Consider the following 15,215-nt stretch of genomic DNA (forward strand, 5'->3'; position numbering starts at 1 on the left):
GGGTTGGCTATGTGCCACAGCCAGGGCAGCTTATAGCCAGCAGCACAGGACTTGCTGATCTCCATGTACAGAGGGCTGGAGCCGTCAATTAAGCCAGGTCTGGGATCCTTCATTATCCCACGGGCAATACAGGAGAAAGAACCATGCTGGGAAGGTCAGAGGATCTGTGGTGGCTCACTCGGGAGGCTGATTCGTGCTCTTCGACAGATTCAGCTGCAGCCTGCTGTGGGGAGCTGTCAGGAATGGTCAAGTCCCTGCTGTGAGCATGCTTCCTGGGTGGGCGAGGATTGGCCAACTTCGCTGAAACTCTTAACAGCAGGCACTTGGGCGTTTCAGCTGAGCACCCAGAAATGCAGGGGCTGCTCCATAGTATTACCTGCAGCTCTAAGATCTGGCACACTGATGAGACATGTGCTGTGTCCTGCCTCTGGCTGGGCTGGACCCCGGACAACTCCTCTTCCCTTGCCATGCCTCCTGCCTTTCCTAACCAAGCCCAGGACCCAGCTGCCTGTGCAGCCTAGGGCAGCTGCTATTGATGGATGGGGAAGGTTCTGAGATCCTGCAGCATCTGGGGTGCTCATGAGGGTCTTCGGGTGCTCCAGCCATAGCTTGGGGGGTGTTGGGTACAAGGCCTGCTCCTCAGGGCAAAGGCCTGACCCTGCTGCTCTCTCAGGTGTGGGCTTTTTTCCCTACTGCAGGGCCACGGGCCGGGAGGTGTTTGACTGGATCCTGGATCAGGGTTATTACTCTGAGCGGGACACCAGCAATGTCATCCGACAAGTGCTGGAGGCCGTCGCTTACCTGCATTCACTCAAGATTGTGCACAGGAACCTCAAGGTCAGTCAGCCAGCTCCTGCACTGGCCTGCATGCCCCAGGATGGTCTGTTACCTGCAGGCCCCATCTGCCCTCGCAGTCCCCAGCCATCATGAGCAATCGAGCTCTAATGGGGCTCCCCACTCTCATTCCTTTCCAGGGAAGCAGCTCTAGGAGCGTACCTCACTGTGCTCCCCAGTAGGTGCTGCTTGGCTCCATAGCCTGACTCCCTCCTGCAGGCTGGTTGGTGGCTCCACGGCCTGGTGTGCCCTGCAGTGTAGCTTCTCTATATGGCAAATGGCTTTTTCTCTGAGCCATTCTCCTCTGGGGTAGGATGGGGTGCTGGCTGACCCACAGAGTCCTGGGGGAGAGACATCCCCTTGGTGCCCAGGGATCATTGACAACCACACACACAGCAGTACACCCATCCCTGGGATGAGTTGTGCTCTCTCCTTCCACTCCTGCCCTTCTTTTGGCATGCGGACCTGCAGCTGGAGAACCTGGTGTATTACAACCGCATGAAGAACTCCAAGATTGTGATCAGTGACTTCCACCTGGCAAAGCTAGAGAACGGCCTCATCAAGGAGCCCTGTGGCACCCCAGAGTATCTAGGTAAGAAACAGCGAGTTGGGCATCAGAGGGCATTTGGCAAAGGGCAGCAAGGGACAGGCTAGGCAAGAGAAGGCACAAAAATTAAATATTTTTTGCTCAGAAACTAAGGGTGAGCCACAGAGTGAGAAGCTGCCTTCAGAGCCCATTCCAGGGGCTCAGTAATCCAGGCCGGTCCTCCTCCCTCCATCCTCCCTCACCCCCCCGGCTCAGGGGCTGCCCCCAGAGCCCATTCCAGGGGCTCAGGAATAGTTAAAGGCTGGATTGTGTCCTGAACCATGAGGGTAGAGATCCCTTCCAGTCTTTTGCTTCTCCCACCTAAGAGCAGAATTTGTGACCTGGGGAGTGGTGGCTAAATGAGATCCATGCACATTCTCCTGAGCTCTTCCTCATCTGCCTGCCCCCTTCCTTCTCCACAACCCTCCTACCAGCGGGCTCAGCCCAGGATTTCTCCAGCCAGGCCTCCTTTCACACGCCATCCTGTGCCCTCTGCAGCTGTTCTGGTCCCTTCACCCTCCTCCAGGGGAGAAGTCACTGGCTCTGCATGCACACAGGGCCCTCCTGGGCATGGCACTGGCAGGGGCTTTCTCTGGAAAGTTTTGAGCTCCCTCTCCTCGATGGAAGAGGTTCCCACAGTCCACAGAGAGCATGGGCACAGTAACCCGGGAGCATTGATGGGCTGCTCAAAATGGGGGCAGCTGCCCACAAAGAGGAGCAAGGCCAGAGCCCTCCAGGAGCTAAGAGCACTGGGGGTGATCAGGCAAATTCACTCAGGTTGTAACACCTCCAACGAGCTTCCCCTACCGGGAGAGAGGCTCACACCGGATTCTCCAGGGACCAAGAGACACAGGAGGGTTTTTGGTTAAATAGCCTGAGTTACACTGGACTTAGAGCCTTCCTCCTGGCTCCACTAACGGGAAGGACCTCTGGTCTATGGCAGACCTTGATCCTTAGCTAGGGCTGGAAGGACTTCGGCTCACTGATGCCCCACACAACTGTGGGCTTGTTCTGAGCAAAGGGTGTTATGAACTGGGAAGCACAAGAAAATCCCATGATGGCGTTGGAAGGGCCGCTCATCTGCCCAAGCCCATGCTGGAGCTTGGGGACCACTGGTAAGCTTAGTAGCTCGAGTGTAGGTTCTTTTCCTCTCTGTGATGCTTTTTCCTCAAGAATCAATGGGCTTGCTTCACAGGGGCCAGGTGGTAACGTCACCATGGCAGTTATACTCTGTACCAGCTTGGGGAGAGGAGTGAGGCAGGCCTGCTGAGGTAGCCTATCTCTTGCTGGGGAGGTCACCATGTAGGCAGAGAGCTGAACAGCTTGGAAATACCCCAATGAGAAGGGAGGGACGTGGGTCTCCACCCAAGAGAGGCAATGGCCGGGGGAGCCAGGAGCTGAGGCTGGGTGCCTGTGCTAGCCCACAGAGGGGGAGTCCAGGCACAGTCTCGTGGCCAGAGAGAATCTTCCTGGGCTAGGAGGTTCACTGCCAGCTGCGGTGCGGACATGCCAAGGTGAGGCCCAAAATGGCAGGCAGAAGGGGGCAGGGAAATGAGACATAGCCCTAGCTAGCCAGATCCCGACTGGCACTTGCACCACTGCTGTCATGGGAACGTCCAAGGTGGGGGCTGCTGTGCTTATTGGTCTGGGCACCCGCCGGCAGCACTGCAGAGGGCTCACCTTGTTGTTGGGCTGTTGCAGCTCCGGAGGTGGTGGGACGCCAGCGGTATGGACGGCCTGTGGACTGCTGGGCTATTGGTGTCATCATGTACATCTTGTAAGTATGGGGAGGGGAATGCAGAGTGAGGTCCTGGAATTCTGAGCCTGGCTTGCAGGGGTTTGGGGCTGGCTGAGGATGGGTCCGGCCAGAGACTGCCAGGGAGCAGAAGATGGGCTTGTGGGGGGGCTTGTGGTTGGAGAGATCAGTATGGGTGGTTGGAGAGATCAGTATGGGGTGAAGCTAGAGGCTGGGCCAGGAAGCTAATATTGTGGTGGAACAGGGACGATGGACACAGACTGGGCTGTAGAGTCAAGGACATGGTGGAGGGTGACAGCCAGAGGCCACATCCAGGAAACTAGCTGAGAGAGTGAGCCAACAACCAGGGCCTGGGCCTGGACTCTGGGGAAGAGGGCCGGAGACCAAGGGTCCCCAGACCCCAGGGAGGGGAGCTGGAGGGGCCCTGGGGAAGGGGGCTGGAGACCAAGGGGTCCCAGGGAGGGGAGCTGGAGGGGCCCTGGGGAAGGGGGCTGGAGACCAAGGGGTCCCAGGGAAGGCAGCCAGAGGGGCCCTGGGGAAGGAGGCCAGACACTCAGTGCCCTGGGCCCTGTGTCCCTTACACAGCAGCACAGCCTGCCCACAAGGCGGCAGTGATGGGGTAAGTGGAGCCATGGTGTAGTCAGCACTGGGCCAGGCCAGGCATGCTCACTGCCCTGATGTTCTCACCCCATGCAGGCTGTCTGGGAACCCACCCTTTTATGAGGAGGTGGAAGAGGACGACTATGAGAACCATGACAAGAATCTCTTCCGCAAGATCCTGGCTGGCGACTACGAATTCGACCCGCCTTATTGGGATGACATCTCCCAGGCAGGTGAGGCTCTCTCGTCTGGGGGCACCGTTGGGCACCTGGCTCCAGAACCACTGTGGTGCTTGCTCACAGTCCCACTCACAAACCCACTCCTGAGAGCCAATGGAACGGAGGACCCCATATGGGCAAACTCACCCTCACGCAGCCCCTGCAGAGCCCCCGCTGCACAGACCCCACACACTCCCACCCCCCCCTTGAGAGACCGCTCGGTGGGAGAGACAAAAACAGTAGTTCCTGCCAGTCCTGCTCTATGGCAGCCCCGACCCAGTTCTCGTCATCTTCCCTCTGCCCTGTTCTACTTAATCCCAAACTATCCTCATCCCTCCCCTGCCAGCCCTGTTCTGTGGGACCCCAACCCTGTCTCCCTCCCCCTCCCCCAGCGCTGTTGTACAGGATCCCAACCAAGTCTTCATCCCATCCACACCAGCCCTGTTGTATGGGATCCCAACCCTGTCCTCATTCTGCCTCCGCCAGTCCCGCTCTATGGGACCCCAACTCCGTCCTCGTCCCCTCCCCTCAGCAGCCCCGCTCCACAGGACCCAAACTCCATCCTTGTCCCATCACCCCATCAGTCCTGTTATGTGGAACCCTGGCCAAACCCATCTTCATCCCACCATCACCACCCCTGTTCTACGGGGACCCCAACCTGTCCTCGTCCTGCCTCCGCAAGCCCTGTTCTATGGGGCCCCTACTCCATCCTCATCCCCTCCCCCCAACAGCCCTGTTCTATGGGACCTCAACTCCATCCTCATCCTGAACCACCAGTCATGTTCTGTGGGACCCCAACCCCATCCTCGTGCTCTTCTATGGAATTCCAACCCCATCCTCATAAACCCCACCCCCGCCAGTCCTGTTCTGTGAGACACTGGCCAACCCCATCCTCATCCCACCGTCGCCAGCCCTGTTATATGGAACCCCCCAACACCATCCTCGTTCCACCACCACCAGTCATGTTCTACGGGACGCCAACCCCGTCACCATCCCGCCCCCACCAGTCCTGTTCTCTGGGGCTCCAACCCTGTCCTCGGCCTGCCCCCGCCAGTCCTGTTCTGTGGGACTCCAACTCTGTCCTCGCCTTCCCCCCACCCTGTCCCATCCCCCCTGTTCTATGAGATCGCAGTCAGTCCTTGTCCCACCCCCGCCAGTCCAGTTCTATGGGACCCCAACTCCATCCTCGTCCCATCCCTGCAAGCCACGTTGTACGGGATCCCAACCCTGACCTTGTCCCCACCCACCAGTCCTCTTCTGTGTCACCCCAACACCGCCCTCATCCCACACCTACCAGCCTGTTCTATGGGACCCCAACCAGTCCTCATCCCGCCCCTGCCAGCCCTGTTCTACGTGATCCCAACCTTATCCTCACCCCCTCCCCCCACCTCACGTCAGTCCTGTTGGACGGGGCTCCAACTCTGACTCATCCCGCCCCTGCCAGCCCTGTTCTATGGGACCCCAACCCCATCCTCCCCTGACCACCAGGCCTTTCCTACAGAGTTCCAACCCCATCCTTGTCCCCCATCACTAGTCCCTTTCTATGGGGGACCTCAACCACATCCTTGTCCCACGCCCTCCAGTCCTGTTCTGTGGGATCCCAACCAAGTCCTTGTCCCACCTCCGCCAGTCCTGTCTCTATGGGACCCCGTCCTCTCTGCCATCCCTGTTCTACGGGACCGCAATCCTGTCCTCATCCCTGTTCTAAAGGGACCACAACCCCATCCTCCTCGTGCTCCCACCAGTCCTGTTCTACAGGACCCCAATCCATCCTCATTCCCCCTGCCAGTCCCCTTCTATGGGGACCCCAACCACATCCTCGTCCCCCACCCCACCAGTTCTGTGCCTACGAGATCCTAACCCTGTCCTTGTCCCACCCCTGCCAGTCCTGTGTCCACGGGACCCCAACCCCTTCCTCATCCTGTCCCAGCCAGTTCTGTATTGTGGGATCCCAACCTGGTCCTCGTCCCACCCCCTGCCAGTCCCGTTCTCTGGGACATCGGCCAACCCCATCCTCATCCCAACTCCACCAGTCATGTTCTATGGGAACCCAACCCCATCCTCATCCCGCCCCCACCAGTCCTGTTCTCTGGAACCAGGGGTGAAAGTAACTTAAAGGACTTACTGGTATGCTGGAGTCCTGAGTGGGGGCATGGCCTCTACCAGAAGAGGTGGGGACCTTCAATATTTAAAGGTCCTTGGCCTCCGGCTGTGGCTGGGAGCCCCAGAGCCTTTAAATTGCCCCGGAGCTACCAGCTGAAGAGGCAGCTGGGAGCCCTGGGGCTCCGGGGTGAATTAAAGAGCCCAGAGCTCCGGCCACGGTGGGGAACCACGGCCCTTTAAAGTGCTGCCCGAGCCCCACTGCTGGGCTCGTGCAGGGATTTAAAGGGCCCGGAGCTCCTACTACTGCGGGGAGCCCCTGGCCCTTTAAATCGCCGCCTGAGCCCCGCTACCGGAGCTCCGGCAGTGCTTTAAAGGGCCCAGGCTCCCCGCAGCGGCTGGAGCTCCAGGCTCTTTAAATCCCTGATCAAGCCTCGCTGCCAGAGCTCCGGCGGCAATTTAAAGGGCCCGGTGCTGCTCCCCTGGGCCCTTTAAATCACCGCTGGGGAAGCTGGTCCAGTCTGGCACAGCATACCGGCTCTTGCCAGTACGGCATACTGGCTCGTAGCAGCTTACTTTCACCTCTGTCTGGGACCCAAACCCCGTCCTCATCCTTCCCCTGACAGTCCTGTTCTGCGGGACCCCAGCCTTCCCATTCTGGGGACCACAACTCCATCCTCGTCCCACCCCACCAGTCATGTCCTACCAGGCCCCAACCACGTCCTTGTCCCTGCCACCAGTCCCATTCTATGGGGACCCCCAACCCTCTCCTTGTCCCTCCGCCAGTCCTGTTCTATAGGGCCCCAAACCTGTCCTCGTTCCACTCTTGCCAGTCTCGTTCTATAGTACCCAACCCCATCCTCGTCCCACCTCCCTCAGCCCTGTTCTACAGGATTCCAACCCCATCCTTGTCGTGCCCCTGCCAGTCCTGTTCTGTGGAATCCCAGCTAACTCTGTCCTCATCCCACCTCCACCAGTCCTGTTCTACAGGATCCCAACCCTGTCCTCATCCTATCCCCACCAGTCCTGTTCTATGGGGCCCCAACCTCATCCTCATCCCATCCCCGCCAGCCCATTCCATAGGGATCCCAACCTCATCCTCGTCCCGCCCCTGCCAGTCCTGTACTGTAGGACCCCCACCCCATCCTCGTCCCACCTCCAAAGTCCTGTTCTACACAACCCCAATCTCGTCCTCATCCTACCCCTGCCAATCCTGTTCTGTGGGACCCCAACCCTGACCTCATCCTACCCCTGCCAATCCTGTTCTGTGGGACCCGAACCCTGACCTCATCCTTCCCCTGCCATTCCCATTCCATGGGATCCCAGCTCCATCCTCATCCCACCACCGCCAGTCCTGTTCCATGGGATCACAACCTCATCTTCGTCCCACCTCTGCCATTCCTGTTGTACATGACCCCAGCCCCATCCTCTTTCCATCCCCGCCAGTCCTATTGTATGGGATCCCAATCCTGTCCTCAACCCCACACACCAGGCCTGTTCTATGGGGCCCCAGTCCCGTCCTCATCCCAGCCAGCCCTGTTCTACAGGGTCCTAACCCCATCCTCTTCTCGTCCCCCGGTCCTGTTCAATGGGGGTTGGTGGGAGTGCTGTCACTGGAGTGGGGGGCATGTGGGAGGCAGGGCATGGTGGGATGGGGCCTGCTCCAGGAGTGAAGGCCCAGTCCTCATCCCAGACTGCCCTGGGGGAGAGGAGTCAGATAAGAGCTGTCTGTGCGAGTTTGGCCCCTGGGGAGAGCAGTGACCAGCCGTGGTGGGTGCATGCTCCCTGCCCTGCATAGACCTTTCCTGGTGACCGGTCAGGAGAGCCCCACATCACCCTTTCCTCCAGCAGAGCAGCCAGCTGTGGGGGGGCTTTCATTCCCCTCCATTCTGTGCCAGCCCCAGCTCCTCTGGGGATAAAAACAGGGAGCTTGAGCGTCCACTACCTGCCACCATCCCCTTTCAGGCCGTGCCCTGGTGCATGGCCAGCCTGAGCGCTAAGCGCCTTCTTCCCACTTGCTGTCTCCGCAGCTAAGGAGCTGGTGACACGTCTGATGGAGGTGGACCAGGACCAGAGGATCACAGCTGAAGAAGCCATCTCCCATGAGTGGTAAGGCAGTGCTGGTGACTCCAAACGAGGGGTCTTCTCCTGGCAGGAGGACCCTGGAGGGATATAGAGGACACTGGCTACTATCGTGGGAGTTGGGAGGGACATGAGAGCCCGGCTGCACTTACTGGTGCCAGGAGAAGGGCCGGGTGCAAGCTGGAGGTGATGGGGACTGGGTAGGTGGAGCGCCCTATGGGCCCCACGCCTTAGGGGTGGAAGCAGAGTGCAGGTGTATGGGGCCAGGAGGGTAGCTTCAGGAAGCTGGTCATTGTGTGTTTCCACTTCCAGGATTTCTGGCAATGCAGCCTCAGATAAGAACATCAAAGATGGCGTCTGCGCTCAGATCGAGAAGAACTTTGCCAGAGCGAAGTGGAAGGTACATGGCCCTCGCTGTGTGCTGCGGTTCAGGTGCTCCACCACAGCAGAGTCCCTCCCACCCATAGGGTGCCCTGAGCAGAGCAGAGCGGAGATCTCAGCCTCTTCCTGCACCGTGTTCTCCCAAGTCAGGATAGGAAGAGTGATATGGGGGTAGGGAACTGGCCTGGGATTGCACAGATCAGCGGTCAGTTCCCAGCTAAGCCACCGATTCCCTGGGCCAGTCACTGAACCTACCCTGGGTCTCCGTCCTGCTCTGGACCACAGAGTTTGGTATGGTGAGAGGATCTTGCAGCAACAGGTGTAGAGAAGACAGGAGGGCCAGGTGAGTACTGAGACAGAGAGATCTCTGGTGTCCTGCTCTCAGGCAGGGCTAAGAAACCAGCCTGTCAGCAGGCAAAGCTGCTTCCGCTGAGGTCCCGGTCCCAGCCCCACTGCTGTGGCTGTCCGGGGAGCTGCCAGGAAGGGATCTGTCAGGTGAAGGACTCCAGAGGAAGGCAGGGGATTAATGCGCCCAGAGGAGACTTGAACTGGGCATTTCCAGACCTAGTTGCCACTGGGTTTCTTTCTTGTTTAACCATCACTCTGTATTTCCTGGCTTTGTAATGCTCAGGTCTCACACAAACCCTCCGATAGCAAAGTCCTGTAATAGCCAGCATTGGATACTGCTTCAGTTTCCCTAGAGTGTCAGTCAGTCGCTGTCTCCCAGCGCTGGCCCATCATTGCAGTGACCTAGCCCTCTGGAGAAGTCTGAAAGAGCCACCACTTCCAGGGTAATCAGAGTCTGTCCATTGCCCCTTAACAGCAGGGGTCACTGCACCTGCCACACCCAGGGCGGCAGCCTACAGAGAATCTGTGTGCACTCCCTGCTGAGGGTATCCAGGACCCTAACAACTGGGCTTTCAGCCCCCTTAGTCCAAACTACCCTGTGTCCATCTCAGAACCTCTTCCTATGCTCCCACTCACCCCTGGCCTGCCAGGGCTGCTGTCCTTGGGATCTTCTCCAGTCTGCCTGGACCAAAGGCCTGCACCTCTCCTCCACCTGGGAGGGTGAGCCGGGTTTGGCCCAGCTGAGCCCCAGCCTTTTTAAAGAGCCAGCTCACCCTAGGACACCTCCCCAAGCAGAGCATTGACCCTGAAAGGAAGCTCCTCAAAGTCCACTAAGGGCTTCACTGTTGCTATTGATTTGCACGATTGGAGCCCTGATACTGTGGTGATGGGTGGCTGTATGCAAGCCCAAGGCAAACAGGCAGTATGACACCATATGATTCTGGGGTAACTGCAGCATCCCCATAATGTCTGTTCCCTTTTAGGCCTGGTCTACACTTAAAATGTAGCAGTGCTCAGAGATGTGAAAAAATTCACCCCCAAGGGCTGTAGCTAAGCCAACCCAACCCCCAGAGGAGACCCTGCCATTAATCTGGCTAGCACTGGCTGGGGAGGCAGGTTCCCTGCAGCAGGGGAAAAACCCTTTCCATCAATAGAGGAAGTGTCTACACTAGGGCAGTCAGCAGCAGTGCTGCAGCTGTACCACTGGAGCACTCGTGGTGCATCCATCCCCTGAGTCACTGATCATATATCTTGGCTCTCACCCCTGCACACTGCACTTGTTCGGCGAGATGCAGGGTTGGGAATGCTGGAGACAGGCAGAGGGGCACAGAGCAGTGGGCAGGATGGAGGGGGAGGTGGGAGCTCAGTGTGAGGGCAGAGGGCTGTTGTGATGGTGAAAAGCCACCCATGCTGTAGTGACCAACGGGATTCTTCCCCTCCCCGCAGAAAGCTGTGCGAGTGACCACACTCATGAAGCGACTCCGTGCACCCGAGCAGGCTGAGCCAGCAAAGTCAACCCTGCCAGCTGCTGCCATGCCGGACAGTGCCACCTCGCCAGCCCCCGCCACCACCGCCGCACCTGACAACACCGCCCCGACGGCGGGATCCTTGGCTACGTGTAATGGAGAAGAAGCCACTGCCCCCAGTGCTACCCCCGAGGCCTGGACCGAGGAGACCGGCTGAGCAGGAGGGACGGGGTGGGGAAGCACTGGATCTCTCATTGTACATAGTCGCTGGCATGGTATCCAAACCTTCCCTGGCTCTCTGTCTGTCCCTGCTGTGTGCCTGTCTGTCTGACTCTGTTTACCCCCAGCTGGGCCGCTGCAGAGAGCTTCTATTTTCTATGTTCCTGAGCCTGGAGCAACCCGATAGGGCCAGGTGGACAGACAGAGGCAGAAGCAGAGCCCCTTGCATGGAGTTTTCTCTCTCTCCTTTGCTTTTCTTTTCTCTGTCTCCTTTGGTGGCTTTGTTTGGTTTCCTTTCCCCACTGGAGGCTGCTATTTCAGTCTGCCCACTCACTCACCTGATCCCCTATCGCTGGGCCAAGTGAGGGGAAACTGGCACATCAGGATCAAACACAGTCACCCGCTGGAGTTCCAGATCCAATTGTTTCCATACTCAGTACGTGTGTGTGCGCATTTACATACAGCTGCATGTATGTGCTGTGTGTCTATTGCAGTATGTGTGTCTCCAGACATGGGGCGTTTGTGTGGGTGTCCATATGAATTAGTATGTATCTGGATGTCTGTGATTATGCATTGGTGTGTGTGTATAGGTCTCTGGGTGGGTGGGTATGTCCATATGTGTATCCATGGGTGAACAAGTGTGCGTGTAGTGGGTGCATTCACCTGGGAGTAGGGAGAGAAGCAACCCTGAGGCATTTAGGGAAGGATTTGAGCACCAGTCTGGAGAGCAGCAGCTGAGCTGAGCTGGCTGGAGGGATGGTGTGACAGGGAGGTGTGGGGAGGGCTAGAGATTCAAATGGCCTAGGGCAGGAACGCTGCACTTCGATCCCAGATAAAGCTTTCCATGCAATTGCTGGCACCGGTGAGATTCCCCTTCCTATGCCCACAGGTTCCTGTTGGATCACAGAAGATTAGAGTTGGAAGAGACCTCAGGAGGTCATCTAGTCCAGCCCCCTGCCCAAAGCAGGACCAACCCCAACTAAATCATCACAGCCAGGGCTTTGTCAAGCTGGGCCTTAAAAATCTCTAAGGGTAGAGATTCCACCACCTCCCTAGGTAACCCAGTCCAGTGCTTCGCCACCCTCATTGGCTTGCTTGGAGCTTTGGGAGATGTGCAGAGAACAAGTAGCCTGGGTGTCCCTCTTCCCTGCTGTAAAGGTGGCATCTGGCCCCTTGGACTGCAGACCTGCCTTCCTCCCTGTGAGTGAGGGAAATGCCTCAGCACCAGCGCTGCCTCACCCTGGCCAGTAGGCACTGGGGATGTCCTGTACCTCTCTAGTCTGCATCCACAGCAGGTTCCAGGAGGGCCTGGATCCACGTAGGGGCGAGACACACCAGCTCTGCACTCCGCTCTACTGCTTTAGAGCCTGAACCCAAGGTAGATACAGACCAGACTCCACTCACTCACAGTGGCATCCTCCCAGCATGACACTTTTGGTCTCACTGCTGCCCTTGCAGGCTCACTGGTGTCACTGACAGCAATGGCCCTGCTGCCAGGAGCTGTGGGCATCAGGGATGCCTGTGGTGGCTCAGTGTGTGGAGGAGCCCAGCATTTGTGCATCACAGTCCCTGCTGGAGCAGCCTCGGGAGGAACAAAGGGGCTGCTGGGAACGTCCAAGGGGCTGCAGACCCCTCACAAGAGGTGCCTCTCTAGCTGTCCAGTGGCCATCACAAATCCCGCATGGCTGGGGGCTAGAACTGCAGCACTGCTGAGAGCTGGTCCCCCAGTCCCTGTGTGTGCTGATCAAAAGGCATGCGGGAGCCAGGGGTTGGCCTGTCAGAACAAGGGGGAGCAGAGAGGGGTTGGGGGTTGGCTCATCGCCAAAGCACTGTCCTATGCCTCTTCCTACAAGAGCTTTGCTGTTGTCCAGGCTGATTGTGGTGTTTGCAGCTCACGTGTGACAGCATGCAGCATGTCTATGGGAGCAGTATGGTGTATGCATGAGACTTACATGGCAGAGCTCTGGTCCTAGCTTTGGCCATGTGAGATTCAGCCCCTACTGGGTGTGTTTATGGAGGATCTGGGGGCGGGAGTGGTGTATGTACATATATACTCTCACTGTGTGGATGTGCATACATGGTAACCCCCATGTGCCCTGTTCAGCACTGTGTAGTCTTGTTTCCTCCCAGAGGCTAAACCTGGGGCACATAGACTCTGTACTGTGGAGGTTGAGGCCTGGGCCAATCCACTCCAAGTGGGGCTTTCTTGACTGTAGCTCTAGATGGTGGCCCCTTGCAGAGTTGTGTTCCTTTGCCCCAACCTGAACTGACAGTTTGCAAAACTAGGGCTGGCCTTGGGGAAAATGGCACCCTGGTCCCTGCTGCCTCCTCTTGCCTCTAACCCATCCTCCCTGGCCCCTGCTACCTCCCTGGCCCCCACCCATCCCCCTGAGCCCTGCTGCCTCCCCCAGCCCCCTCCCCCCCATCACCTCTGGATCAGCCACTAGCAGTGCACATTTTACAGCGGGGATGAGCACTGATTGGACAGTAAGGTTGTAAATCAGGATGGCTTGATACAAATGTGGCCTCTGGAACAGAGTGGATCCAAGGCGATGAGATGTTTGGCACATGGCTTATTGAGCCCAGGGCCAGCTCCAGCTTTTCTGCTGCCCCAAGTGGCGAAGAAGGAAAAAAAAAAGCTGCGAGCGACGGCATTTGGCAGCAGCTCTACCGTGCCACTTCATTCTTCAGCGGCAATTTGGCTGTGGATCCTTCGCTCCAAAAGGCAGTGAGGGACCCTCTGTCAAATTACCGCCGAAGTCCCGGACGTGCCACCCCTTTCAATTGGCTGCCCCAAGCACCGGCTTTCTCTGCTGGTGCCTGGAGCCGGCCCCAGTTGAGCCACTCTTCTGCTCCCACCACCAATTGTGCTTCTCCTCCATTGCCTTGAGCTCCGTTCTGTGGCTTCAAACCTTAGCCCTGCCCCATTCCTTGCCTCTTACCCACGGCACCCACCCATAATGCTGGCCCTGTGCAGAACTGTAGCTGCAGGGGACTTTGGGGCACATGGTCCGCTCCAGTCTCCAGCCCCATGTTAGTGCCCAGCCATGGAGCCAGCCCTGCCCAAGGAGACTTGCTCTGGGCTTGCTTTGTGCTGGGCAGTCTGGGGATATGGCAGTGGAAATGGATTGGTTTTAGCTGCTGGTAGGCAGAGTCCAGGGTCCTACTCTAGCACAAGAGAAGATTTTCCTTGTTTCCTGAGTCATTTCCCATTGACAAAAATGTGTTTTACTGCCAAGTGTTCTAGAGCACTCTGCACTTGTGAAGGTTCTAGATCATCCTTGAGGAGAGCTCCTGGCAGCTCTAGGGCATCTTAGGCACCCAACTTGTGAAGGTCTTGTCCTAGATCACACCACATGCTTGCCAATAAGTGGTCTAGAGTGCCACCACCCTGTTTAGGTTCCAGAGTATCCAACATGAAACCTCATAGGGATTGTAGAGTGCTCCAGAAATATTACATTCTGGTGGAATGCACAGTCTAGAGCTTGGATCAGGATCACTTCCCTCCCCCTCCCCCAGTTTAGGGTGCAGCCTGATCTAGTGCTCTAGTGAATGAGCTATTGGATGCCGGTTTGATGCCCCTCCACCATGTGATCACAACTGTGGGAGCCTGAACAACCCCTCCCCATGCTCTAGCTCAAGGCCTAGAAATAGACTTTTGGAGGCATTTGCCTGCCTGTTCCTAGGTGCAGGGTGCTTGCAGCACTAACTATCAGTTCTTCAGAGGGTAGGGGTGAGCAGTCCAGATGAGAAGCCTGTGAGCTCTGCTCACTTGACCAGAGCCCCTCAACTAGTCCCCAGGGTCAGGCCTGGCCCATCAGCCCCCTGTGCCCCCTTCCCCTGGCCCCAAACTAAACACAGGAAGGAAGACCGAGTCCCGCTGTGAAGGGTCTGGGGGGCTGACCTGCCATCAATGGGGCCTTCTCCACAGCTGCCTGCCCCAGGGCCCTCCCAGCCTGCAGCTTTCTGGGCTACGGTCCCACCACTCTGGCTTTACTTTTCACTTCTCCTTGATTCACAGCTGCATGTTTGTAGGGTTGAGTTCCATCTATGAAACTTTTATTTCCACCACGACCACCCGGAAGCTCCTGTGTGATCGCTGCACTGTACTACTGGCAAATAAAGACCTTCTGAGGACAAACCGAGAAAGCACCAGCCACACCTACTCTGTCTCTTTGTCTGCCCTGCCGATGAGTTCTGCCCTTCTAGAGGCCAGTTCACCCACCAGGCTGGTGCCAGGAGCAGATCCCCCAGCCAGCTGCCATGCATGCCTCTGTGCCTCAGAGGTGAGCTGGGGGAAGACTGGGTGGGACACATGCTCTGGGGGCTGGAAGGAACAAGGGGTGGGGTAGGTAGAGGTGCAGCTAAGAGGAGGTTAATCATTGAGTCTTGGGGAACTCCCCCCTCTAAAATCCAGCTCATCTGATCTCTGCTGTCCTGTGGGCAGGTACAGCGCTCCCTCTGGTTGCTATGGCCCTAAACTTGTCTGGTTGCAGCACAGTCTGCTCCAAAAAGGGTTGGGAGATTGCTGGGAGCAAGCCTCAGAGCACCAGCATGTCTGGCATGGCAGCAACTCCCCAGACATTCTTCCCACAGCCCTGGGACAGGGTGTGGCCCTGGAGAGG

General features: G+C 57.7%; 1 protein-coding gene across 2 annotated transcripts in view; it reads left to right on the forward strand.

Annotated features, from left to right (window-relative positions):
* The window catches only part of CAMKV (CaM kinase like vesicle associated), a 52,395-nt gene extending 37,644 nt beyond the window's left edge, over positions 1–14,751 (forward strand). For both annotated transcript variants that reach the window (XM_050958730.1, XM_050958731.1), the window contains exons 5-11: positions 699–837; positions 1,306–1,426; positions 3,122–3,197; positions 3,873–4,009; positions 8,125–8,203; positions 8,489–8,576; positions 10,352–14,751. In XM_050958730.1, coding sequence (XP_050814687.1) covers positions 699–837; positions 1,306–1,426; positions 3,122–3,197; positions 3,873–4,009; positions 8,125–8,203; positions 8,489–8,576; positions 10,352–10,588 — 877 coding nt within the window. In that variant the 3' untranslated portion in view covers positions 10,589–14,751. The remainder of the gene's footprint in view (positions 1–698; positions 838–1,305; positions 1,427–3,121; positions 3,198–3,872; positions 4,010–8,124; positions 8,204–8,488; positions 8,577–10,351) is intronic.
* Positions 14,752–15,215: the final 464 nt, after the last annotated feature.

This window comes from Gopherus flavomarginatus, chromosome 6 (assembly GCF_025201925.1).
Source record: "Gopherus flavomarginatus isolate rGopFla2 chromosome 6, rGopFla2.mat.asm, whole genome shotgun sequence".
NCBI lineage: Eukaryota > Metazoa > Chordata > Testudines > Testudinidae > Gopherus > Gopherus flavomarginatus.